General features: G+C 44.4%; 1 protein-coding gene across 1 annotated transcript; it reads right to left on the reverse strand.

Annotated features, from left to right (window-relative positions):
• tbcd (tubulin folding cofactor D) lies at positions 1-27,210 on the reverse strand. Its single transcript, XM_030790241.1, has 39 exons — positions 27,024-27,210; positions 26,867-26,917; positions 26,650-26,747; positions 26,438-26,539; positions 25,772-25,918; positions 25,416-25,471; positions 24,959-25,091; positions 22,568-22,613; positions 22,285-22,417; positions 21,971-22,113; positions 21,760-21,820; positions 21,405-21,479; positions 21,185-21,279; positions 15,598-15,754; positions 12,023-12,080; positions 11,878-11,907; positions 11,472-11,557; positions 10,876-10,956; positions 10,654-10,727; positions 10,439-10,556; positions 10,251-10,311; positions 10,117-10,139; positions 9,973-10,004; positions 9,736-9,798; positions 9,478-9,554; positions 8,753-8,834; positions 8,518-8,636; positions 8,215-8,306; positions 7,592-7,732; positions 7,143-7,226; positions 4,976-5,134; positions 4,314-4,452; positions 2,129-2,250; positions 1,657-1,734; positions 1,250-1,339; positions 997-1,084; positions 772-881; positions 595-679; positions 1-140 (listed from the first exon to the last, which is right to left on the reverse strand). Exons 1-39 carry the CDS (start codon positions 27,208-27,210, stop codon positions 126-128), a joined length of 3,591 nt encoding a protein of 1,196 aa, XP_030646101.1. The 3' UTR covers positions 1-125.
• Between the last annotated feature and the right edge of the window lie 239 nt (positions 27,211-27,449).

Consider the following 27,449-nt stretch of genomic DNA (forward strand, 5'->3'; position numbering starts at 1 on the left):
GTCATCTGTTATCTGAGCTGACACAGTTAGGCTTAAGACAGAGGAGAACAGAACTAGACTGATGGACCATGGGGGAGGTGCTTATACACGATGACAACCAACTGGATTACTTCATTACAACAGTCTTACTGTGCAGGACTCTGTAAAAGGAAGAGTGAGGAACATAATGTCAGACAAAAGCAAATCAATTTATACATACACACACACACACACACACACACAAACACACACACACAAACAGACCAAGTTTATTGTAGCAAACAGATTGAATAAAGATTGTAAAATAACCACGAGGCCTCTGCTTGTGGCTTTGAGCTCTTCCCTCCACTAACAGAGCAATTTCTCCTGCAGCACTGATAAACTAAAATGAATAATGGAGTTGGCAAAGGAAGCCCAGTAGCATCTGGGAACAATAAATAGCTTTAAACATGCACGCACATACACACACGCACACGCACACACACACACCACACTTCTTCCGTTCACTTCCATATGGGTAATGAGCCACGCTGCATCTGGACTTCAGACACCATTTCTTTCAAAAGCTCCCCTTTGCCAACACACACACACACACACACACACACACACACATACCTTGGCCACCAGCGTAGGCCTCGGCACGCCGAGCAAATCGCAAAGCTGATTCCTGTGGTTCCTCACTGTGTCCATGTCACTCTCCCTGAGAGGAGACAGGAGATGTAAACGTCAGACACACAGGAACATTAAACCCGTCCCAAAACTGTCTCGGCTCTTCACCGAACCCAAACCAACCAATTAGTGTCGCTGAGCGAGGTCATGACCTCGTCCAGAACCATCGCGTCGATCACGTCGTCGTAAGTCAGCAGCATCTCGTACACCTGGCTGGCCGTGTTTTTTCTGATCTGCGGCGGGAGGATGAGATCACAGTCACCGCTTGCCAAGGGAAAATGCATGCGTGTTGATAATGGATGGTATGGGTTACGGATGAGTCATTATGAGCGGCGTGTCAGAACCCACCACAGGAAAAGGGTGACAGAGCAACATCAGCAGCTGGAGCAGAACCTTCTTCCTGACGTCCCCTTGAAACTGGATCATCCCACAGAACCTGAGAGAGAGAGAGAGAGAGAGAGAGAGAGAGAAATAGATATAAGTGAAGGGGAAGAGAAAGAAGATCTGATTTTTTGGGGGGATTTTTTGAAATCTTCAGGTAGTGGTTTGGAGTCAGGCTTGGAGAGCGTGCGTCTGTGCGAGAATGAGCAGCGGAACTAACACAGCTGTGCAGGAGCGTAACTTCTGAACGTCCTTGGATTTCTTGATCTCCTCTTTACAAAGTGCAAGTAGATCAACACAGAACGGATGACTGAGGGGGAAAAGAGAAGAAAGACATTAAATCAAAACCACTTCTCTCTCTCTTTCTCACAAGCAAACACACGCAAAGACACCTTTCACTTAAAGAAGAGAAGAAGAAAAAAAAAATCCTCCTTTTTACCCGTACGACTTTTAGACTGATTTACAGTGATATCTTCCAAATGTTCCCAGTATGGAACCCTTGATTCTGTGTATTTTCGTGACTAATATCCAGTCTCCTGTTGAGCGATGGGTGTGTTTGGATGAACAGAGAGACAAAAAAAAAACAAAAAAAAAAAACCCTAAAAGCTCAAGCTTTCTCACACTCACTTCTCTTCACCGGTGAAGATGTTGAAACATCCATTTGCTAACATTTGGTCCAGCATCTTCAAAAAGGGGACAGAGACCCTGTGGACACGAGACACAGACAATACCTCATTACTCAGACCCACAGCGGCTCGGTAAAACGGTTAAAAAAAACAAAAAAACGCTTGGTTCTGTCTCATAGCAGGTCTAAGGAGTGACTTTCACACAACTGTCCTGATCTGACCTATTTGCTGTGTTTTTACCAGTGTCTGTGTGGGCGAGTGTTGACTAGTTGGCGTAAAGGAGCTGAGCTACACTGATAACTGTGTGGGTGTCCGATCATCCTCTCAGGTCCTGACCTATACGAACTTTTACATAAGCCCTTAAAAGTCACGGTGTGAAGTGTCATTGTGCGGGTGTTTGGAAGTCAGAGTGCAGATATTTAACGTCAACACAAATGCATTTGTAACAAAGGCCTGTTGCGTATCCATTGTACCTGTCATTGCGCAGGTTGTCTCTGAAGATGCGTAGCAATGTGTCTGTAAACTGCTTCAGCGCCCCTGGATCCTGCTGAATGCCTCTCAGATAGTCAAAGAGAGACTGAGAGGAGAAACGCACCTATAATAACAGAGAGAAAGAGAGAGGGGGGTGGGGGGGGGGGGGGGGGGGGGGGGGGTTAGAGGCGGTGAGAAAGAGCTGTATGCAACGGTGCCTAACGGTAAAGCGTTTTGGAATCATAAACACTTGGAAAGTGTTATGTGGACATAAAGCTCCCGCTGAGAACAGGAAGAGAGGAGAAAAACGCGGTCTCTTTGGTTCTGCCGAGCCAGGAGAACGCTAAAGCGAGCCGAGGTTAAAGCAACACGCGTCCTGGACGCACAAAAACAGTCCTTAATCACCTCTAGGTATGAATTATGCGATATACAGTAGGTTCCGACGACAGGTCTTTGCGTAATATGAACGGATGCGGCAGAGATAAACCAGGGAATGGGTTCAGAGCGTGACCCCGATGTTTCAGGCCGCTGTAGTTGGAACAAAGCTGGCCCTCGCTGGGAGGCCCTCTTTACAGACTTATAGAGCTTTTTATCATTCAGCGTTTCATGTGTGAGAACCGCTCTTTCGGCCAGAGGGAGGAGGGGGGGGATTTGGCAACACCAAGACCAGGCAAACCAGACGATGAGGGTTTAACCAAGTGCAGGTCCTTCCTTTCAGACCAGAGAACATAAGGGGGGGGGGGCATGGGGGGGAGAGAGAGAGAGAGAGAGAGAGAGAGAGAGAGAGAGAGAGTGAGGCCTCAAGAGGCATTCATTTAAAGGCACCATTGGCATATGAGTTCAGCTTTACTGTGCTCTCTGAACCTATGAAAAACCTTCCCCTTATTTTTCTTGATTACGTTGACAAACACTGATCGTTGTAAGTATCCAGTGGAGAACAAATCATAGCCAGAGTTTTCCCCCGTGGCCAAACCCTGACGGGCGAGGTCGACTTTCACAGCGCATAAGATACATTGAGTTCACAGACAGAAACCCCTGGACTCTCTACTAGGACTGGGCACGAAGAAAGGGGGAGAGGAACCGAGGAAAAGACAGATAGGACAAAAGAGAGAGAAGGAAAGCTAAAGACAGAGAGAGAAAAAGAGAGAGAGAGAGAGAGAGAGAGAGAGAGAGAGAGAGAGAGAGAGGGGGAGAGAGAGAGAGCGAGAGAGAGAGAGGGAGAGAGCGAGAAAGAGAGAGAGAGAGAGAGCGAGAGAGAGAGAGAGAGAGAGAGCGAGAGAGAGAGAGAGCGAGAGAGAGCGAGAAAGAGAGAGAACGAGAGAGAGAGGGAGAGATCGGTTCACTGACAGGTCCACAGTAGGATATACACTCCAGAGTGTCTCATTCATCATTTTTCAGCATGACCTTGACCTCAAATCTGAGGGCTTTGTTTGTCAGCCTCATTCACACAACTCCAGCCAAACCTGATCTGAATCAACTCCGGCCTCTTGTCTTCTCTTACACAGTCTGTCCCTCCTCAGCTCAAAAGCTTTACACACACCCATGCCAAAGCAATCAAAGATACTGTTTGCTATAAAGAGACCATTAATGAACCATTGACACATCCAGACACCACACATCAAAATCTCGATGATTTCAACACCTGCTTGGTTTTCTTAAGACATGAACCAACAGACAATGTAATTATTCTCACAATGCTCGAACCACTCAAAGGTAAAAAGAAACTCAAAGAGATTATCTCTCAATTCAATCTCTCTGCTGATTCAGTCAGTGTATCTGTCATACAGCCAGACCTCTTAACATTACCTATAACGTTAGTTCCCACTGCTCCCCCTACTGGCTGATCATGTCAAATGAAATAAATAAGCATTGCTTTTTCAGTCCTGGGAGATGAATGTAAATTTCATACTGGCAGTCTGTATAATATAGCTTTGTTTGACGCTCCACGTTGGCTGAGTCACAGTTTTCCAACTGAATGCACAACACAGTGGAAACTGTAAGACACATCACAGATACATACTTGCTCAGTGGTTTATACTGTTATAATAATTAACCTCTGGTCAAATCATAGTTGTGCCAATACTGTATAAGGCCCCCCTTCATGTCTATTATGGGCAAGGTATGTGTGTGTGTGTGTGTGTGTGTGTGTGTGTGTGTGCACTCTGACTGTGTTTTAATGCCACGTACGGTGGACTCGGTCAGGCCGCCCACAGACACGGTGAGGCCCAGGAGAGTGTGGTACTGGTACTGTGACAGACTCAGAAGCTGGGCGATGTGAGGAAAGGCCTGAGATTCTGCGTTCCAGTTCAGAGCGTCCGCCCCTTCCCTGGGGAAAAAAAACACACACGCACACACACACACGCACACACACACACACACACACACACACACACACACAGTGTTAAACACGGGTCACGGAGCTTGGCAAGATAAGGCTTTTATGTTAATCACGGATAAGGTGATTTCTAAACTAGCTTTCAGAAAAGGACATGAGGACAACCAAACTGTAAATTAAGTTATCACACCTCTTCTGTTTATCCACACTCACATATCCGTTTCATCATTAACTAATCAATACCAACCACCTATCATTCCACACAAATTCAAAATACACATTTCATGTCTTCCGAGTAAAAAAAAAAGAAAAAAAAAAAAAAGATGAAAAAACGTTTTGACAATTTAGAGACATCAGTCAGATCTAATGGGTAAGCATTACAGCTATTTCATGCTCTTATGGCACTGATCAGGAGTACCCAGGGAGAGAAAAAAAAATAAAGAAGTAAGACAGCATTCAGCGGTCAACACAAGTCATGCAGCTCGAGAGAGGCCCTGAGGACAGCAGCACTCACAGAGGGAAAATTCTCAACAGCTCCTCCTGGTGGGGAATGTGAGGCACTACAGGGTCTCTGCTGTGGAGGAGCTGGAGGAAGATCGTGCCAGCGTGGGCCCTGTAACGGTCGATCTTCTCTGCAGACTGCTGGGCCAGACAGCACATCATACGCTTGCAACTGGAAGACAGAAACAGCCAGAGAAAGAGAGTTAACGAGAGACATACAGATATAAGATATACCTTACAAAATCCATTGTTGCCTTGCCAGCAAGAGAGTTTGGTTTCTTCAGAATGCAGGGGGTGACAGTGAATATCAAACAAGCGGAGAGAGTGAGATCTGGAGGAACCCGACTGGCCCCGGGGCCGGACAGGACCTCTGGAGACCTGGTCTGACCCTGCCGCGTTTGTACTGTTCACATCAGAAGGAGGTTGTTCTGTCTGTATTCTGTAATTGTACTGTTCACATCAGAAGGAGGTTGTTCTGTTTGTATTCTGTAGTTGTACTGTTTACATCAGAAGTAGGTTGTTCTGTTTGTATTCTGTAGTTGTACTGTTCACATGAAAAGTAGGTTGTTCTCTTTGTATTCTGTGATTTAAAAAAAAAAAAAGCTGATGGAAGGTGACAGTGGCACCAGAGGGACTGAAACATTGTGTCCTATAGACCTACAGTGAAGTACACTGTGTCTGTACTCAAGCATTCTGTCTGTCAGTCCTACAGTAAAACATACTGTCTCTCTACTCAAGCACTGTCTGTCTGTCCTACAGTAAAACATACTGTCTCTCTACTCAAGCACTGTCTGTCTGTCCTACAGTAAAACATACGGTGTCTCTACTCAAGCACTGTCTGTCTGTCCTACAGTAAAACATACGGTGTCTCTACTCAAGCACTGTCTGTCTGTCCTACAGTAAAATACATTGTGACTGTCATGGAGAGAAGAACTGTCTCCAGTCTGCGGAAGTCAATTTCACAAACTCCTGATCCTTTTTAGCATTCACTTTGCCCCTGTAACATTTCCTTGGATGAAGCCTGATCCTTCTTCAGCAACTCTGTGGAAATCATATATGGCAGATTCATACAATGCTCTCTGTCCAGATCTGATTTATATTTCTTTCTGTGCAATATTTTGGAGCTCTTTGAAAATCTACAGCTTGTCTTTAAAAAAAAAAAACACAGCCACAGCCATGAGCAGAATGCACACGCTCGCTGAAAAATTCATTCAGAGTGTGACTGTGTCAGATAATATACCTCTCCACAGGTCTTCTAATCTGAAAGTTTTTTTTTTTCTTATTATCATCTCTACTGATTGTGCATTCTGCATCACCCAGAGCTAACAGATGGTTTGATTGCTTGAGTTTTTGGAGGTGTTTCAGGATGAGAGAGAGCAGGTTCTGATCAGACTGACTCAGATGGGTGTGTATTATGACATCAAAGTCCTCTGGGACAGCGCTGTGGGGTTGGTGCATCACAAATCTTTAGTTTAAACCACAAAATATATTTTCTTTTTAGGTTCACATAATCAAAGTCCCCAAGAATCGTTTTTTTTTTTCACCCTCCGAATCGCTCGCCACGCTGCCGGGCTGTTCTCCGGACGGCTAGAACGGTCTGTATTTGACCGCAAGCGTTCGGAGCTCTGTAGAACAGACATGTGATTGTACTTTTGAGTTCATGCACCGTCTCTGATTCAGACAGACACAAACTGCTCTCTCGTGCAGTGTCTAAGCGACTGCTCCGTGTGATCAGGTCCAGTGAGCTAACGCGCTGGGTGGCTCGCTGCAGTGTTTAAGGTCCCAAAATGAAACCAAGACACCAAATGTCTCTCCTCGTTTCTATTTTTTTTCATTAATTCCCGCGACAAAGTCTCCCGCAGGGAGTGTCGGCCGCCGACCTGGTTTCAGGAATACAGATCGGTCAGACTGAGGCAGAGTGTGCACTCGTTTGTGAGAAAGAAAGACTGAAATTCAGAGAAAGGGCACGAGAGAGGGAGAGGCTGACCTACTTTAAATAGAAAGACATAATTTGGGTGGAGTTGACAGACAAGAAACTGTCTGAAACGAGGGGTTTTTTTTTTGTTCTTTTTTCTTAAAATTCCAGTTTAACATACTAAAGATTTTCACATGAACTTTCTAATTACTGCACAAACACAGGAGTTTATACAGAATTTGATCTGAAACCAGCCGACACTCACAGCTCAGCAGAGAACAGCTCCGGAGCAGAGCCCGCCACCAGTAGTGTCACCTCCATCAAACTGGTCATTGCTGCTGCTCGTACCCTGAAAACACACCACAACTCTAGATCACAACATATCACATTATCAAAACTCAACTCAAGAAAACTTAACAAAACAAAACAAAAAAAAACATATATCTGGGTTGTATAATATAATGGTTGGAATCCTTTCCTGTTTTGATGCTTAGGGTTAGTTTTTTTTTTGTTTTTTTTTTTTTTACTCCTAGTTCTAAGAAATGTATTGCCAGCGGAAAAGAGAGGAGTGGAGGGTTGGTGTTGGGTGACAAGGGACAGGCAGAGTGACATTCCTTTGGGCAGAAGCAGGTAAATATGGCCCGGGGGGTAGTGTTGAAGAGAACGGCTATAGTCCTGGAGGAGTGCATTCCGCTCGTGCACACCAAAACTCACCAGGCTCCGACGTCACCTCTGCTATCTGTGCTGTAGTCGCTCATGCAGCCCAGCAAAGCCTCGTAGACTGCCCTGATGTTCCCCGCACACAGAACAGAGTCCGGAGAGCCCTGCGCTGAAACCCCGACTGTCACACACACCCTGAGACGTGACGGAGAGACAGAGACAGACACACAGAGAGAGAGAGAGAGAGAGAGAGAGAGAGAGAGAGGACAGAAGAAGAGAAAAGCCTTACGCAAGTTCAGTGGTAAGTTGAGGGTGGGAGAGGGAGTGGAGGAACACGTTAAGGGGAGCTGCATATAACATTATAGCAAACACACACACACACACACACACACACACACACACGTGTGTGCTCTCTCTCTCTCACACAAACACACCACACACACACCACACACACACACACACACACACACACACACAAAAGTCACAAGCCTAGACAAAGAGAAGTGGCGTGAGACGGTCGTGAAATTCAGGTCCTGCAGGTAAGGGCAGGAGCTGCTTTTTTTTCAGAACATCTGAGTCAGGTCTCACTAATGGTTTGACCTTAAAGAAAAGAGAGAGGACAGAGGACAGGGAGAGGGAGAGAGAGAGAGAGAGAGAGAGAGAGAGAGAAGCCTTACTGTGCAATAGCTGTAGCTGCATCTCTCCTGGCCTCCGTGAAACTCTCTTCTCTCTCTTTGACTCTACAAGTCATTTGGAGACCTGTTAAAACCTGAGAAACACAGACACACGCACACACACAAACACACATGCCCACGCCCATGCACGCACGCACGCACGCACACACACACACAGTTTAGAACCTAAAATCTAAGATAGTCAGTTTTCAAGTCAGTTACAACATGTCCATATAGACAGTGCACACGTAGAGTGTCTGAATTCTAGGAGAGCAGCGGAGACGATTCTGGACCGTCAGATCCTACCTGCTGGAGTTTGCCGTGAATCATGAATCTGGGCAAGGCACCGAGGGCCAGCGCACAGCCACAGCGGGTCAGCACCTCTGGGCTCTCCAAAGCCTCTATGTACTGGCTCACCAACCGCTCTGCATGCCCACAAACACAAAACAACACACATCAGACCATTTTTGCGGCCTGACACGCACGTGCGCACACACACACACACACACACACACACACACACGATATAGTCAATATGGACCTTGCATATTTGTATTAGCCTGCCCCGTCTGGGTTTGGTAGTATTCCTCACAAAGCGCTGACAGAGCTGAGAGGGCTTCCTCCTGAAGAACAAACACATGACCGAGTCAGTACAGAGTCTCAACACAAACACATGACCGAGTCAATACAGAGTCTCAACACAAACACATGACAGAATGGCTGCACTCAGAGTCAAAGATCTGCTGTTAGAGACACAAAAAGCCTGAGTCACAGATGTTAGCCGAATAAGACACACACACACACACACACACAGACAGAGAAACAGAATCAGACACATGCGTGCATGCACGCACGCATACGCACGCACATGCACGCATGCACACACGCACGCACGCACGCACGCAAACACACGCACACACACGCGCACACAAACTCGGAGAGAAACATAATCAGAGTTAGAGACACACACAGACAAAACACACTGTGACTCAATCTTTGAGTGAAACCCAGTGATGACATCATAGAAGAGGCATAAGGCACTACAGGGTTTCACAGAGACAGTCAGATATAGAGACTAATTCACTGAAGAGTCACCGCTCAAAGAGTAGCGCTCATATCAAGAGGATAGCTCTTTGTATTATACCTTTATTCCCTGTTTAGCTTTGTGTGTGTGTGTGTGTGTGCACACGCGTGTGTGTAGAGGTGTATTGTATGTAATGCACCTTTATAGCCTGTTTAGCTGTGTGTGTGTGTGTGTGTGTGTACCTTTATTCCCTGCTTAGCCTTGCTGGAGAACAAGTGAAGGTTCTTTAAGCTGTCATCAATCAGCCACTGCCATCCAGCTAAGACAAGGAGCCAAATACATGTCTCACGGTCATTAATCTATAACTTCCCTTTTTTTAATGCATTTATCACTGGACGAATTTTACTAAGATCTCAGCTTCCAATCAATAAACACAAAAAATGTTTGAAATAAAAAGAGAAAGCAGGAATCAGGCACTGTGACATTCCTCTAAAACTTACCAATAATGGTGTCATTTTTAAAAGGCATCTTGGAAAATGACATCTTTTTAATGAGAGCGCACACTGGACACAGAAACAGACACTGGTTACTATAACGACGCACACAGCTAAAATTGCTTAGCCTATACATTGCAGCCAAACTCTTCAAACAGTTTGCCAGTAGCAGAGTTGTATCAATCAGTGAAGTGTTTTCTTCACAAGTGTTTTAAAAGTGAAGACAGTGAGTCATAAACCTACCTGCTGGCCTCATGAGCTCACCGCCAAACCCCCTGAGGAGGAAAAAGGAGTTTCACTTACCTACCGCTCAGTCACATCAGATTTTCCTTTTTTTTTCTTTTAATGATTAAGCAAATGAACGCAATGAGGAAATCGTTCTCTTACCTGTACAGTTTTCTGTCGAAAAGCTGGGCAGAGGAGTCATTTAACAACTTGTTAATTACTGGAACGTTTAAAAATGAATTCATGGCTTTGAAATAAAACTCTAAGACAAATGGGAAGAGTGAGGGCTGACTGACCTTTTGATGAATGCCTTTCAGTTCCTCCACACACTCTGGGGACAATAAATCTGTCACCTGCCTAAAAAAATAAAATACCATAAAATACCATAAAATAACAAGAGTTCGACTGATAATTGTACACTTGACACCAGTGAAATGTATATGATAATATGCGATGATGTATTTAATATGACTTGTGTAATTACTTGTTGTTCTGAGCTGCCAGCTTATAGAGGGCGTGAGTGACCTCAGCACAGGCGAGGATGGCGCCATGGCGACTATGCAGATCTATGCCCGTTGCCATGGGCAAAAGCTGCGGTAGAACTGATACAAAAAGAGGACAAGGCAGATTACTTTCACTGAGCTCAAGCACAGACCAGACTTTGATTATCTGACCATTGTTTGACTCCTGAGTACTGACCTGTGTTTGCCATGTAGTCTGGAGCCTTTTCGGTGAGGTTATGGAGTGCTTTTGTGGCCAGTTCTCTGATCGCACTGACACGTAACAAATCAAACCTCATTAACAACAGTTTCACTCTCACAAATGCTAATATTCAATTAAAGTAAACAGAGAAAGTTTTGTTACGTAGTCCAGCTGTCAAGTCAGTCGAAGCATTAGGATTAATAACAGTTTACTCCTTACCTGTCCCAGTGATTAATTTTCATAGCTACCAAGTGGTCTATCATTGGTCTGGTGTATTCTGGGAAACCGGCAATGAAAACGCTGGGGACAAACAGGAAAGGATGGGTAATATCAGGCAGTGATATTAATAATGATGAACTGTGAGAAACAGTGCTGAACAATCATAGCACTGACTAAAACAAAACTGTACGCTTGAGTACTTTTTACAGTATAGCTGTTCACTCCCTGAGGCTAGCATTTCTCCCTGAAAACAACACCTTGTTCTCTTAGGTCACGTGCTGTGACATATCCAGTGACAGCAGAAATATCCGTCGAGAGACGCAGCATCTCACAGCTCCTTTAAAATGCATATTGCAAGAAATCTTAAGACACCACCACAACACGCAAAACAAAAGCGTTCGCTGGTTTCTTTCATGTCGAGATTAACTGCAGAATTTGTTCAAACAGGATCCTCATCTGGTCGGTAAATGTTATCATTACCACATCTACAACATGCCATTCAGAAAGACAATGCTAATCATCCACGGCTTTATCCAGTTCAGTCAGGAGTCTTTTTTCTTTTTTTTTTTCCCTCTCTTTCTTTGTTGTTTCCTCACCTGATGGACAGGTAGCAGTTATTCAAGTTTCCAACGGTAAAGTAGTCTGCTGCCGTCAGGATATCTATCCCATGGGGGAACGTTCCCTGTGGGGGCAGACAATACTTTGGCTGAGAAAGAGACAAAACTCATCTGCCCATCCTGAAAATTCAATTCAAATTTTCCAGCTACTTTTACTGAACACTTAGTTAACAACAACGTGTAACAATGCGTCTGTCTATAACTATGTGGCTTATGTGCGTTCAACGTTTTCTCAGTTCTGTTCACAGATATTTGTAGTTTAAGCATATTTCCCATGAAAAGTGATTCACACATGAATTGTTTTTTTTTTTAACTGAACTGTCTGTTAACAGAATTAAATAAAAATGAGTTTCCGTCGAAGACGGTGTTTGGTTTGCCCCCTTACCTGTCGTCCCACATTCTCCTGGAAAGAGGCCTAATTGAAAAGGGGGAGAGGGAGGAGAAGGGGTGCTTTATTTCCCTCTCGTTGTCTCTTGTAGAAAATAAAGAATAATGAAATACGGAGAGACAGAGTGGAGGTAAAAACTCACTGAGGCCGCTTTCCTACAGGTGACGTTCCTGTCAAATATCGCAGTGATCACCAAAGCACTACACACAAACACATGCACACACAAACAGACACACACATACATACGCACACACACATGCACACACACACAGACACACACACACACGCACACACACACGCAGACACGCAGACACACATGCACACACGCACACACACGCACACGCATGCATGCATGCATGCACACACACACACACGCACATACACACACACGCACACACAGAGAGAGAGAGAGAGAGAGAGAGAGAGAAGGGGGGGCAGGGAGAGAGAGGGACAGAAAAAGATAAAGTAAGCTTTTGATAATGATGACGTAATAAATACACAAGATGAAACCGTTTCCCAATATCTCCTTTTCCCTGACCGCAAGTGTCTCCATTTCACATGTCTTTACAATGAAGCGCGTTAACACCCTGGACCATTTAGATATTCATCTTTGTTTCACTCTCACACCCATTAATCTCCTCCTTGCCCCCATCACTCTGTCTTTTCTCTCTCTGCTCTAACACTCCTGTCGTCAGTAAGCTGTGTGAACGTGCCCGCAAGGGATTCCCACCAACACACAGCCTGGGAGGTAGAAACCACTGCTGGAGCGTGTACACACACACACACACACACAAATATACAGCTTATACACACTAACACACATGCCTACAGGCCTTAACGCGGTAATGCTGGTTTTGATGAAACTGATAATGGCCTGAAGGAACATAAACTGGACAGAGTTTTTGGCTGATTCTGAGGAGACCAGCGTTATGGCTGGGGACTCTGATGTGATTCTCTGTTCACCCACACTGCTGTGCCATGACCTATTGAAACCTCTGCCTCCAAAATGTTCGGCACAGGTTACGTTCACTCAGAACACATATGCTGATACTGATGCGTACAGCATGGCGTTTATTTGCCTATGTCAGTTCATTTCAACTGTTTCACTGTACGTGTGTGTATATGTATGAGAATGTGTGTGTGAATGTGTGTAAAAGAGCAAGCTACATGCAAAATCTCCTCATCTGTCATTATGACAAGTGACGCGTACACACACACACACACACACGCACAGACAGAGAGAGAGAGAGAAAGAGAGAGAGAGACAAGATGTGATTGTGTGTGTGTGTGTGTGTGTGTGTGTGTGTATGTGTATGTAATCAGGTAACCAGAAGTTGCTGATGAAATCAGAGCAGGACTCAGCATGCCCAAGCTCTCTCTGCCAAATCATGACCGAAACCCAAGGCAACACAGGCGAAACCTGGCAGCAGTGCTTGGGGGGGGGGGGTGTAGGTGCACTGAGGGAAAGGTGGGGAAGGGAAGGGAGAAGCGGGTGACAAACTAACTCTGTTCAACCGAACTGCTCTGTCAGACAACAGCAGGTCCACACACGCTACACAGCCAGATGGGGAGGATGGGGAGGAGGAGGAGGAGGTGCTGGTTAACGGAAAACCTAATCAGTCTCCGTATCTGTAAATCACAACGCTGCTTCACAGAGACAGAGAGAGAGAGAGAGAGAGGAAAGCAGCAATCACCTCGTTCAACACAATCACAATAAACCTCCACTCACTTACCATGAGGACTGCGATTACCACTGCAAACACATATCATCACAGTGGGGACAGAGATCTTATAATTAAAACGGTTCACCGTAGAGCTGATTACCGCACACCGCAGACTGTCCCCTGTCATCCTCCTCTGAGCTCAGAGAGTACCATTCATAAGATTCACTCGTGTCAACTGTCACCCCCGTAACATAGGGCTGAAGGTACATGCATGGGTCACATATTCAGTCTTCAGGTCACAGCACAAAAGGCAGTTCTCAAACCTCTTCTCTTTTAAAGAGAGACACTAAACCAGCAGAGAGCTAACTGCGAGCTTCACTTTCTCCACCAAACAAGTTTGACATGTAAGGTGGAACAGCGTGACGCGGTTCAGAGAAAGGCTATGGAGAGGTAAGAGAGCTGTGATTAGTTAAAAAGATCTACTTAAAGAAATGAAGATAAAGTCATCTCAGTTATCACTACCGCGGTTCAGCTGCAAAAAAAAAAAACATACTGTAGCCTGACTAATACAACAGGCTTTCATTACTTTTGAAATATATGAAATTTTCAATTGCACATGTATCTCTCTCTCTGTCTCTCTCTTTCTTCCTCATTCACTTGCTCACTCACTTACACACACACACACACACACACACACACACACACACACACAGAGCCACGAGGTACTTGGGGACAAACATGAAGCGCTCAAGGGAAAAGGAGCAAACTGGGAGAGGCATTAAAACTGGTTTGAGGCAGTAAATAACTCAAGCTGGGTGAACAGGCTTCAATTGGTACTATGCAAATCAAAGCATTCTTAGACAGCCTATGGACTAATATGTGTTGTCTTTAACCAATAACTCATTACTGTATATTCACCCTCCCAGAAAACAAGTAATCCCTCAAACAAAACAATGCTAATTAAACTGCAACCAAATAACAACTTGAATTGGTCGAGGTCACATACACTTAATCTCCCACAATCTCATACAAATGTGTGCGTCTGGAAAACTAAACAAATCAAATTCCAAGCCATTCGCTGACATAACTCCGACATAAAATCAAACTGTACTGTCCGAAACCTTTTACTAATTTCTTTCTTTCTTTCTTTCTTGCCTTTTTTTTGGAGCAAGCAGCACTGCATGACTTCCTTTATTGTCTTAAACAAACACATTAGCAGGTAGACGGCCACGTAAAAAGAGGCACGTTCTTGTGCTGTTGTATTGCTTTAGCTTTACTGACTAAATTCCATGAACCCTCACCACGTTTAGAGCTAAGGATTATGTGCGTTCTCTGCGTATCAAATTCCACTAATAAACTTCAACTGCAAAAACATACTTTCTAGTGTAACGGCCGGTAAAGAGGGATTAAAAAAAAAAAGGGGGGAGGGATAAGGTCAATAAGGCCACCCAAGTTGAGGTTTCTCAGGTTCTCGCTCTCCTTGCCAAGTTCTGCTGGTGTCAATAGGAGCGTGTATACCAGGAGATATTTTGCTGTTTGTGGAAAGCGAGAGAACTTTTGATTATTACTGTTGGAGAGGCTCCAAAGTACCCCGTTAAAGCTGTCAGAACGAGGTAACATCAAACACTTTGCAGTCTTGGCACAGAGACTCTATACATCTTCATAAAAATGTAAAAACCAATCAAAGAAATGCTTTTTAAAATTGTACGACCCGAAACTTGACATGCAGATCGACAAAAACCCCATACGGTTTGTTTTACCTGATGAGCCATGTCATGAGGGATTTCTTTTTTTTGAGGATGTGAATTCAAAGATTTCAGTTTAACTGTGACTCATTTTTTTGTTTCAAAGAAGCGACATGACAACTTGACAGTGATTTACAAACTTTCGCTGAATTGTCTTCTTTGAGATAAACGGTTTTATTTGCACGCTAACGGGAACGCTTACAATCTGTCATAACAATGCGAAGGCACTCAGAAGGACCAGGTACAGCACAGAACAACAGTGAGTCTGTGAGGTGGTTTCGGGTAAGGGAGGAGCAAGGAGTCCCTACCTGGCAATCTGGTTGACGTAGGGCTTCAGTTCCGTGGGCTCATATGCACGGGCAAAAGCCCAGCACACGTAGCAGGCAGCATCTCGAACGTTAGAGCCCAGGCTGCAAGCCCCTCTTTTCTCATCATACGTCAGGGCCTTAAGAATTAATGGCACGACTGTGAACAAAACACAAAACACTAACTCAGAGAAAGTACTTACTCCAGTGTGAGATTTTATGGAGCATAACCGTGGTTCACCACCGTGAACGACACACACAGAAAACACTAATTCCTGTGTGAGATATTATATTATACAAATTATACAGAGCTGTGGTATTATATAGTGATTTTGTGACTGATTTAATCTATTTTTGCATGGGACATGATAATGTGAAGCATGATCATATACTGGATGAAACAAGAAGGCATCAACTTCACAAGACCAGACAAAATGGTAGTTTAAATAAGTAATTTCTGGAGTCTGTGTAACCAAAATTTGACCTCAGTAGATCTGGGACGCCATCTTAAACTTCTCAGAGAACCATCTCATCTGCAGTACTGTGTATTTGGTAAACCAAGCTATTAATCTCTGTAACCACCATTAACCTTTTTGTACCTCCAAAGACAATTCATAAGAGAAAAAAAAAGTAGGTTTTGGACGCTGTAGTCTTGGACAGTGTAACTTTTCACAAAGCATTTTTTTTATCACAGACGTTATATCATATATACATATATATATAATAAATATGTACATATATACAAATGATCTGAGAAAGACAAAGCAACAGTGAGTGTTTTCTGTGCTCCACTGTTCAGTGCAACCACTCATCCAGAAGAAAAGCCGCCTTTCATTTGCCTGCATGCAAATCTACTGGTCTGGCTTTACTATGTCCACACCCCCTGATGATAAACTCTGACAGAGTCACTTCACTTCCACTATTAACATTAACCTTGCACACAGAGGGACTGACCGCCACTCCAAAAGTAAATACCAGTGGCTGAGTTGAGGAGGAGCCCTTTCCTTGCCCAGGTGCCCGTTTGGCCCTGGATGTGTGGAAAAGGGGCACTGTGTCCACAGGCTGTCAGTCATGGCTTGGGGCTTGACTAATATCAGGTGCATTGATGCTGCCCGAGGGCCCTAGTGTTTGGGCGTAAAACTCCGCCTCACAGAGAGACACCACCTCAGAGAGGGAAAGACAGAGCAAGTGACTCGTCAACAACCAGTGATCAGACAAGAACACATCATCGACACAACGCGGGCGCAGAGAGTGAGGACTACCTTTGAGAATCAGCGTACGATCGCTGAGAACTCGATACACTCAAACTCAGAGATCAAGGCTTTTGGGAAAAACGGACCAAGAATCTTCTGACAAACGGCAGGTAAGAGGCCTTTTCAACATTTTCTCTACAAGTTTGACAACTATTGGATTCTCAATACAAAACCTGACCAAAAAATAGAAACATATACAAATGGATATAAACAGGTAACTATTTCTCGGTATTTTTAATGTTATTTTGCCTGAGAGGCACAGACAGGTTGACAGGATGAGCTGAGCTGAATTGCTGAATGCACCTGTTACTTGTACACTATGCTGCCTATAGTCTAAGAAACCTCTACTTCAAAAAAAACTAGCAACAACATATTCAGACAAGCAAAAAACTGCTAATCTTCTACACCCTGTTTTTCAAACTGCTGACAATGCTGAGGTCATGCAAAATAATTAATGTTCAGTTTGATCAATTTGTCTCTCTTCTTTTACTTTTTGTGTAGAATTTTTAAGCTTTAGGTTTTGATTTGAACAGACACTACATAGCCTAAACATGAGATGAAACAAAAAAAAGACAGCAAAAAAACAATCACTGAGGACAGAAAAAGGCGTTTCACAAAAAAGGGTTTCTTCAAATTAATTCATGCCTTTAAAAGGAGTGGCTGAATTTGCAACTATTTGGTTGAAACTTGAGCGACAACTTCTTGCGACAGCACATGACAAGCAGGTTCCTTTAGGCGGAGGTTTGGATTGCACTGGGTATAACCTGAGGTGCTGATCCTTTTCAATACAAAAAAAAAAGTGTCTGTCTTACCAGCATGAGGCTTCAGAATCCATCCAACTTCAACAGTTTCAAATCATCACGCCATTTCTTAAACAACTGCAAAGTCCAAATTGTGTCCAAAAAAAACGAACAAAAAAAAAAACAAATTAAACTCGTCCCAACTGAGTTCATGGCAAAGAACTACACCCGAAGGGACATCTCTTCAAAACTACACCGTAAACTCATTTTGATCGTGGCAGAAGTTTCTCTCTTTCCCCCCCCCACATTGTGGGTTAGATCACGGGCCAGTCAGACTCTAGTTTGTGCATCCCGCAGGTGGGGTCATGGGAAGCAGGTGTCTGTGGTTTCCCACGCCGTCAGCATGGGTTAGACTTAGAGCTGCAAGTCCCTACAGGTCTGCTCCAGCTACATTAGCGCTGTATTCGCTTGTCTACTATGGGCTCGCAGACAACCAGGCATAAAGACAGGCAGAGCCAGCCAACCAAGAAACGCAGCCTATTCCTATGCAAAAAAAAAAACTGACAAGCTTTGAATGTGAAACCGTTTTTTTCTGTGTTACTGTGAAATAGCGCCTCGGGTGAGATGAATAGTTTGGCCATAGGGTGTAGTTCAAACACAGTTAAAGTCAAATCATGCAAATGAGGAAGCGATCTAACGCTGAGTAAACAGGGGATATGTCAAAATCCTTTGCGTATATCCACAAATTCAGGACATTTGGTTACAATTAAACCATGACTAAGACCTTGTATTTTTTGTCTTAATCTCCCATAGGGCAAACCTGAATTCTGAGGAAAAACAGCACGAACAGCAACAAAATGGACACCCTCCAGGAGAGAAAACCGAAGAAACCACATTATATACCCCGGCCACCCGGCAAACCGTTTAAGTACCAGTGTTTTCAGTGCCCCTTCACCTGCAACATCAAGTCCCATCTCTTTAACCATATGAAGTATAACCTCTGTAAGAACTCCATCTCTCTGGTGTCTCAACGCGGGGATCAAACAAAGGGCTCTCCCAGAGGCCCCCAACGCAACAGCCCCACGGCCCAGGCACCCAAAGAGACTCCCATAACCCTGGATCAGAGTCCATGCAGTCCGGCCGCTAACATTAACGACCAAAGAGTACCAAAAGAGACAGACGACAAGGAGGAAGAAGAAAGGATGGAAAAAAGAGAGAAGTGTGAAAGCCCCATGAGAGAGGACACTAAGGGCATTTGCGAACCGAACATGGAGGAAAAGCTCGACAAAAAAGAAATGGACGTCAAGAACTCGAGATCTTCCTCGGCTTTCTCTCCTGTGCCACAGAAATGTGAGAGTGGAACATCAGTGCCGCCCATACCTACCAAATCAGAGCACTCCACTCCAACCATCCCTCCATTTTACCATCGACCGGTGCCCTGGGGCCAACCCACCCCATCAATGCCTCTCAAGCCTCCCCTTCCTCATATGATAGCAGAATACCCTCCGTACATGCTTCCTGAACGCTCCGTGCCCTTCCTCTATCCGCCCTTCCTGCAAAGCCAGACAAACTCCCCTCCTTATCGCCTCGCCTTCCAAGAGCCCCAGAGATCCCAAGCGCCTCCACCTCTGGTCCCACCCAGCACATCTCTCCTGCATCCTTACCACTACAGGTACGGCCATCCTTTCATCCCGCCTCCTCCTCTGCCCTACGGCCTGTATCCCTCCCCAGAACTGGTCTCCTCCTTACAGGGATCCAGGTACGTCCCTTTGGATCTTTACACTCAAGGCTTTGAGCCCAGAGAATACGGGATGTATGCTGCTCCATATCCCCACCCTGACTCTTACGCGAGGCAAATCGAGAGCCGAGGAGCCCAGGAGCAGAGCAGGGACAAGGTGACGCGTCTCAGTCCCATAGCTGGGTGCGCTGCCTCTGGCTCACCAGACAGGCCAAACGCCACGGAGTTCACCCAGAGAACCTCCACCGATCCTCATCAGACAGTCCTCGAGGAACCAGCATCACTGAACCAATCACAGACTTCAGTTCCAGGCCTAAGGCCGGACACAGATGTGGACAGCTCATCAAAGTCTGCCCAAAGACTACAGCAAGGAAGAACAGGCCCACAGAAAGAAGGGTAGGTGGTACTATGTTGCACATTATTTTCAACCAAACACAGTTTCACACTGTAAATTCACTAGTTACCAGGAACTACTGTTAGTTCATTAGTTTATAATGAGTAATTACTTATAAATATTATTAAATATTACTTGTAGTAATACTTATTAATAGTTTATAAGCATCAACAAGTATTACATTCCAAGTATTAAATTACTGAGAGGGGAAAGAGGTCTGGGTTTAGTGCATGTGGAAAAACAGATAAAGGAACAAAACTAAATCTGCTCTGTCTCTCTGTCTACAGAAATGAAATGTCTGTCTTCAGCGCAGAGAAAAGCAATGTCTCTTTTACTGACCATCCATATGACGATACAGCTGAGGAAGAACCAGCTCCCCTGAACCTGTCCAAGAGGGGTCAGGTTTGGGAGGACCAGTCAGCACACACGGACGCAAACAGAGAACCGTCCACTGACGTAGACAGGAGCCAAGAGGAAGCACCTCTCAACCTCTGTCTTAGATCCCAGCCCAAAAATCAGACCACCACAGCAAGCTCTGAGACCTCAACGCAAACGGGTCTGAGAAGAGACCAGGCGCCCAGACCAGATCCTCGACACGCGGAGACAGAACAGTGCGACCAGAGGCAGTCGGCAGCGTTCGCTCTCTGTCAGCTGGCCAGCTCGAGAAACATAGGCATCTCCGACTCACCTTACATACGGTGTTCTACCACCGAGCGTCAGCACAGCCCAAGCCACCAAGAAACACCAGAGTCAACGGACCAACAGAGACATCCTACAGCCAAAGCCAATCAGAACACTCCAGCCCAGACACAAAAACGAACAGCCGGCGAAGTCTCCAAACACACCGCCAAGAAAGCTAAGGTTAAAGAACCAGTGCGGGTCCAGAGAAGGAGGACACGCAACTGCTGATCCAGAGGTGGTAATTCTGTCCCTTGTTCAAGCTTATATGTCTTGTTAAACAAGACGGGACTCGATGACAATTACTCATTCACATTTCAGGTAAATACACAATGAATGACGTAATGAACAGAAACATAAGGACGGATGTCTTCACTCTCTGCCTAAAGTAAAGGAACAGAATAAACTGAATGAAAACCAGAAGTTCCTTACTTCAAAGACCAAATGCACTGACTGAGAACATGTATTTTTACTTTTTTTTACGCCGAGTTCAATGCTTTTGAAATAAAACAAAATGTATCCAGAACTAAGATATATAATCATGTTGTATACCAATGGGGCACTTGGTGATGGTAAATTATGTACAGTTTCCAAAACTGAAAAGTAATTAAATAAAGTCAAATTACATAAAGTTGAGTGTTCAATGTGTGATTAAATTCTATACAGTTATCAAATACATTACCTCATTACTGTGTGACATTATAAGAACAATGATTTGGCATTTGGGGAAAATAATGACAGAAGGACCCAGATTACGTGAACTGGGTGTGTGTATCCACGAACGCACCATCTGAAAGACGAGAGGGAAGCAGCAATCCTCTCCGGCCAAGCTCTGCTAAAGCCAGGCATCCTCCATGCCAGGCGTTATCAGTCTCTTGGAAGCTGAAAAACACAATAAAAATACTTCCAATGTCAGATGGCCCGGACAAACAGTAAATTACAGGACATGCATGCCAATCTGAACATGAAAGTGTTGCACGTTTCCTACGGCAAGGGAGTGGTCTCACCTGAAACAATCCAACACTGATCCAACCACCTCATCCGCTAGCTCCTTAGGAAGTCTGCCGGTTACCCTTCCAATTCTTCAAACCATTAAAAGACAGGAAGTTCAGGAAGTTTCATGTTTAGATTAGTTAAACATTTTAATAATACACTGTAGTCTGTGCACCAGGGATATATCCGCATAGGAGAGTGAGAGCCACCTCCTGATATGTGTTGCAGTAAATACAACTTACAATCTAATGCTATACGTTCAGATGATAATTAATCAAGCATCTGGGAATAAAACTGGGAAAATTACGCTATGCTGTGTCTCATTAGCTCATGTCTGTGTGACATAAACATGATTTTTTTTTTCTGTACCCTTTGGCTGCAGACCAGCGAACAATTGTTTCCTTGTCTTTTAGCCCAACCAGTAATTGCTCTACCAAAACCAAAAGAGAGAGAAAGAGAGAGAGAGAGAGAGAGAGACATAGTCACACATGGGAACGAACTTGATTTCTGCTTTATCTTAATTTCCACACAAAAAGGGCAAGTGGAAGAGCAGCTTGTCAAACGGGAGGGCAAACTGTACCTATGACATTTTCCACTTCTTCAGGAATGTCATAGTCCTCCTCTTGGCTGACAGGTCCCAGGTCAGGAGTTATGGCCTCAACAGTTCCTGTGCTCTGAGACTGGGCCAGATTAAGAGTCAAAGACCGGCTCCCTCTCTGGTACCTGAGAAGTAGTGGTGTGAAGTCAGGGAGAGAGTGAGAGAGAGGGAGAGAGAGAGAGAGAGAGAGAGAGAGAGAGAGAGAATCCAACAACACACACTGGCTTCTTAGCCATTCAGAGTGTGTGAAGGCAACTAAGCTGGTTTTACCCAAGTCACTGACTGCCGGCTCTCACCTCCACTTGGCCAGCCGTGGTTTGAGAAAGGTCAAGCCAAGTCTCTGGACCAGCTTCACTACCAGCTTCCTCAGCCTGGCCTGGTTACTCTCCGTGATACGCTTCTGGTCCAGGCACTGCAGCACAGTCGGGGCTGCGTAAATGACAGAAACGCGAGTCTGAAGCTCAGATTACACCTTATGCACAAGTATTCAATCCACACTGGGGTCTTGAATGTTTCAGTTATATCACTAGTTATTACAAATATTACAAAAAACTGGCATGTTGCAGCTCATATACACACCATACTGAAGGAAGTCTTCTCTCTTTCCGTGTTTAAAGAGTTGTGCCTAAGGAATCAAGAGAAATCAGGTGAAACAAACCAAAATGACTAGCCAGAATTTAGTCTTCTTTAGGGAAGACTCGTTCCCCACAGGATTTCAGAACTGTTCTAAGGCTAGGCAGATTGGTGTTTTAACATGCAAAGCTAAATGACTGGATGAATCAGATCACATTTTGTTAAATATTAATTCATGGATCCTCTTATACATGCAGAACTGCATCATTCATCATCAGCTTGACACAATGAGATCCAACTATGCCCTCAGCAAGTTGCAAGCACATTTAAAAAAAAAAAAGAAAGACAAAAAAAACATGTGTAGCTTGCCTTTGCTTGCTTGAGCCAAGCCCTTGTACCTTTTTTTAACGACATGCAAAAATGAGGGTGGCAGTTTTGGTTCCCCAGGCATTCTGAACACACAGAGCCAGTTTTGAAGGCCCGGGGCACAAGAGACGTTCTTCATCAGACCCTGCTGGCAAAAGCGGCTACGGAGCTTTCAAGGTTTAAAAACACGCAGTGCGGGTTTCCGAGCCAATATATATTGGCTTTATCAGATTACCATCGAGCGATGAACTCCAGCCTTCATATCATTTGTGCTCTGCCGGAGCCTCAAACTGACATACTAAAGAAAAATGCTAGATTGCCAAAGCACTGGGAGAATCTCTGTTGATTTACAGTGAGTTTCCTGCACGCTGACTGGATACAGGTGCACAGCACACCTGCCAAACCCACAGGAGTATCAACAACCCACAGGTGAACATGTCAGTCAGCAGGCAGCTGTAAGCTCATTACAAAGAACTAGCACTTGCTCTTTATCACACACCTTTTTGGCCTAAAACAAACACACATACAAAAAACACCCCTGGTCCTAAAATGAAATGTGAGAAGATATAACACATATCTCAACTCTGTCAGTATCCCATGTCTTTGGGCTGGGGTGAGGTGGGGTGGTAGGTCAACCTATATTATTAAAGGCAAGCTCTGCTAATGTCAGCGTCATGATGAGTCACTGTTAACGTCATTCATCACCAGAGCTTTTATCGAGACATCTAATTAAGAGGTTTTTGGCGCCTTCTGTTAGCGGAGAGTTCGGAAATGATTGTTGCAATCTATCTGGATTTGTGTGATCAAAATAACAGCCCTTAGGAAGACTGTGTTTGTGTTGGCTGTCACCCATGGTTTGAATCCACCGCCACTTTTGTGTGTTTGAACTCAAGAGCACTGTTCTAATTCAAAAGACAGGGTTTGCCAGGGTTTGGAGGATTCTTTGCACTCAAAGGCCTTTGCTTACAAAACCACGCTCAACAATTAATGTCAAATCGTGAAATGCATTTTGGACACAGGAGCAGCTTCTGAGCTAGAAAAACAATTGCGCTGTCCATGATGGAAATGGCCATTACGCTGCAAAACTTAATGAATCCAACAATGGTTTTGGTGCTTCCTAAATCTAATAATAACGTAACAGTAACAAATATGTAAATGCATGAACAGTAATAAGTGTGAAAGAAATTACAGTTCACAATTTGGCATTTAGCAGATGCTTTTAACCAAAGCGACTTACAGTAAGTGCATCAATCAGATCATATTACTCCATAAGCAAAAATCACAATAAGACTGTAGATTAATTACCCTCAGTGTCACGCTCCTGGAATTCTGTGACAATAAACAATAACTACATAAACAAGACCTGCGACATAGGAACAAGGTTAGTACAATCTTTTTTTTTTTTTTTTGTGACGTAGAAAGGAGGGTTAGGCAGTGGGGGACAGGTGGGTTCTGAAAAGCTGGGTTTTCAATTTCCTGCAGAAGATGGCAAGAGATTCCGCAGTCCTGACTGAGTGAGGAAGGTCATTCCACCACCGTGGAACAATAGCAGAGAAGAGGTGTGGTCGAGAGGAACAGCTACCAGATTCCCGAAGTGAGGGGACCGCCAGCTGACCAGAGGTTGTTGAGCAGAGAGCTCTGGCTGGGATGTAAGGAGTTATCAGAGATTGAAGGTAGGATGGGGCGGAGCCTCTTGTGGCCTGGTAAGCCAGGACCAGTGTCTTGAACTGGATGCGGGCTGCTACTGGAAGCCAGTGGAGTGTAGTAAGAATCGGAGTGACATGGGAGTGTTGTGGGAGGTTGAATACCAGGCGTGCAGCAGCATTCTGAACAAGCTGAAGCGGCCTGATAGCGCAGGCCGGTAAACCAGCCAGTAAGGCGTGTAGCTCAGTGGAAAAAGCTGTTAAGCAGATACTGAGCAGGCCTAAATGACAGAATTACATACTATATTTGGGGGAAAAAATAAGACAAGCAAAAAAAAAAGAAAAGAAAAGAAAAAAAAAGAAAAGAAAAACAGAGAGTAGGTGTTACCAGAGACTGCAATGCCCCATCAAGCACCACCGTTCCATGGAGGGTCAGATCATCGGTCTCAGTTATAGTGGTCAGACTCCAGTCCAAAAAGTCTCCCAATCGTTTCTGTTTCACATCTGGACGTGTCACAAACCTGCACACACAAGCCTACTGAATCATTCTTGGAGAGACAAATCGCAAATCTGCGTAACTTACACACGCATTACGGACAGAGCTAAGACAAATCAACTCAGTGGAAAGACAAGTCTGCCCTCTGTTGGATCTAGAGTGTTATAGTCTTAGACTTGCAAGTACATAACAATAACAGTGCTGTTACACATGATTACTATATATTACTACAAGTCAAAATATTATTGTAGGTCCCATCACAGATCTGTATGAGACAGATGAAAAGCTGATGAAATGGAGCTAAAATGACAGGCGCGTACAGACTACGCAGAGAGGTTTCTGAGCTTACTTTGACACCAGTACAGCAGCCGCATCCCTGGATTTGTCACTGACGGAGAGGTAAGACTGGAACATAAACAAAGCCCATAAAAATACAGTACCGCTTTACTGTCACAGTAACCTTTACAACAGAACCAGTGAGACATGCCGCACAAAGAAGAGGGTGTACTTCATATTTACATTACAGTATAAAGTGACGTAATGTCTCAGGATGGAGCCGGCAGATTTCTATGAGCTTTATTGGCTTTCCATACATTTAAGACCATCAAAAGATATGAAAAGATACTGACAGAAATGGGAAAGAATATTACGGCGCACTCGTCAAACTTCTGAGATATTTTTTCCTCGTGGGAAATCCGGCGTTACCTTGGCAATGCTGAGGATGCGGTCCATGATTGGTTCCCTGACCTGAGCAGAATCGGAGATTAAATGCCCGTCCAGACGAGACAGGTCAAAGGGAATGAGACAGGTCATGGACAGCCACAACAGAAGAACGTAGCGGGTCTCCCAGGTCTGAAAGCAAAAAGAACACAGATGAGAACAAAGAAAGTAAAACACTGTGACGCCCTCACCTTTAAAAGACTGTCACAGAAAGGTCAATACCTCTGTCACAACTGAACAACACAGTAACCATGATCACGCTGAAATAGCAGGGCTACAGTTAATTAGCAGGGCTCAAGTCAATTCATGGCTAGACGACTTCCTTTGTTTTTTTTAATATCAGATGTCTTAAAGCTCAGGTTAATCTGAAGATATACCTGACTAACGAACCTCTGCCTATATCATCACAGTGTTCTGAGACAGTGTTTCAGAAATGACCTAGCTATCAGATTAAAACTTTCTGGTTTACAAAACAAACAAACAAACAAAAAACAAAGAGAAATATAGACAGTGTGTGTTTTCACTGCTTGAAACAAACCTCTCATTGGTTGTGCACTGCTACGACTGTTTTTGAAGGGTTCTAAGAAGGAGTCTTGGTGGAGAACTTGAATCATTGTGATGACAGTTTTGAAGGTTTATGAAGCAGCTCACCTCTGAGTCTTTTGGGTCCTGTCGGTATAAGAGGTCAAGTACTGGCTGGACGTCAGAGACCTCATGAGGAAAGAGCTGCATGAAGACCTTGTAGCCCCTGACCTGTGAAAGGAATATATCTAATGTATATCTAACAGGGTAAGGGAATACAGACACCACAGAAATAAAGCATACAATGTGTGATCTCTTTGTAGATGGAGCAAGTGTCTTGCCTTTGAGATGATGTAGACAAATTTAAAACAGAGGTGGACCAGCAGAGGAGGAGATTTCTCATCCCGAATGAGTTCCAATAGCATACTCAATATCCACTCTGAGACGCACAAACATGTTAATACACACAAGAAAATAAACTTCAATGAGATGGAGGATCAGATCAAAACAGGGACAACTGTAACATCTTGTACTGAATTTACTAAGTGGTAGTCTTACCAAGATGGGGGTCTAAAAGATGGGGTTGTTCCTGGTACCTGTCCATGATAACTGCAACCACACACACATTTTACTTATCGTTACAAACAAAGCATCGAAGTCTTAAGCAATGCTATGGTAAAAAAAAAAAAAAGAAGAAGGTAAGACGTGGTCTCACCGATGAATCTCTGTATAGCGAATTCTCTTGTTACAATGTTCTCGTGCACTTCAGGTAAACTGGCAATTAAGGCGCGTGTCTCTACGCTGTCAGCGAACCCCGCGAGGATGTTTGCTTGGGCGATAACGTCAGGTTCTCCAGACCCATCATCACCGGTAAATCCGTTATCAGTGTCGGGCAGTGCCATTGTGTCACAACCAGCGAAATGAAAAGCCAGTACAGTCTAATGCGACCTTTATCCCTTAGATTTAGGGAAACAAACCTTGTATGAGTGCCGGTCTTAGGCAGCTTTAGACAGCTAATGTTTGTTGCCCCCACATCCAACAAGAAAGCACATTACAATAGCATATTAAGATAGTTGACAAAGCGTAGTTGTTTCAATGGGTGCGTCACAGGGCTTGGCTAATTTCTAGAACTTCAATGGCA

The sequence above is a fragment of the Chanos chanos genome, chromosome 13 (genome assembly GCF_902362185.1).
Source record: "Chanos chanos chromosome 13, fChaCha1.1, whole genome shotgun sequence".
Classification (NCBI taxonomy): Eukaryota; Metazoa; Chordata; class Actinopteri; order Gonorynchiformes; family Chanidae; genus Chanos; species Chanos chanos.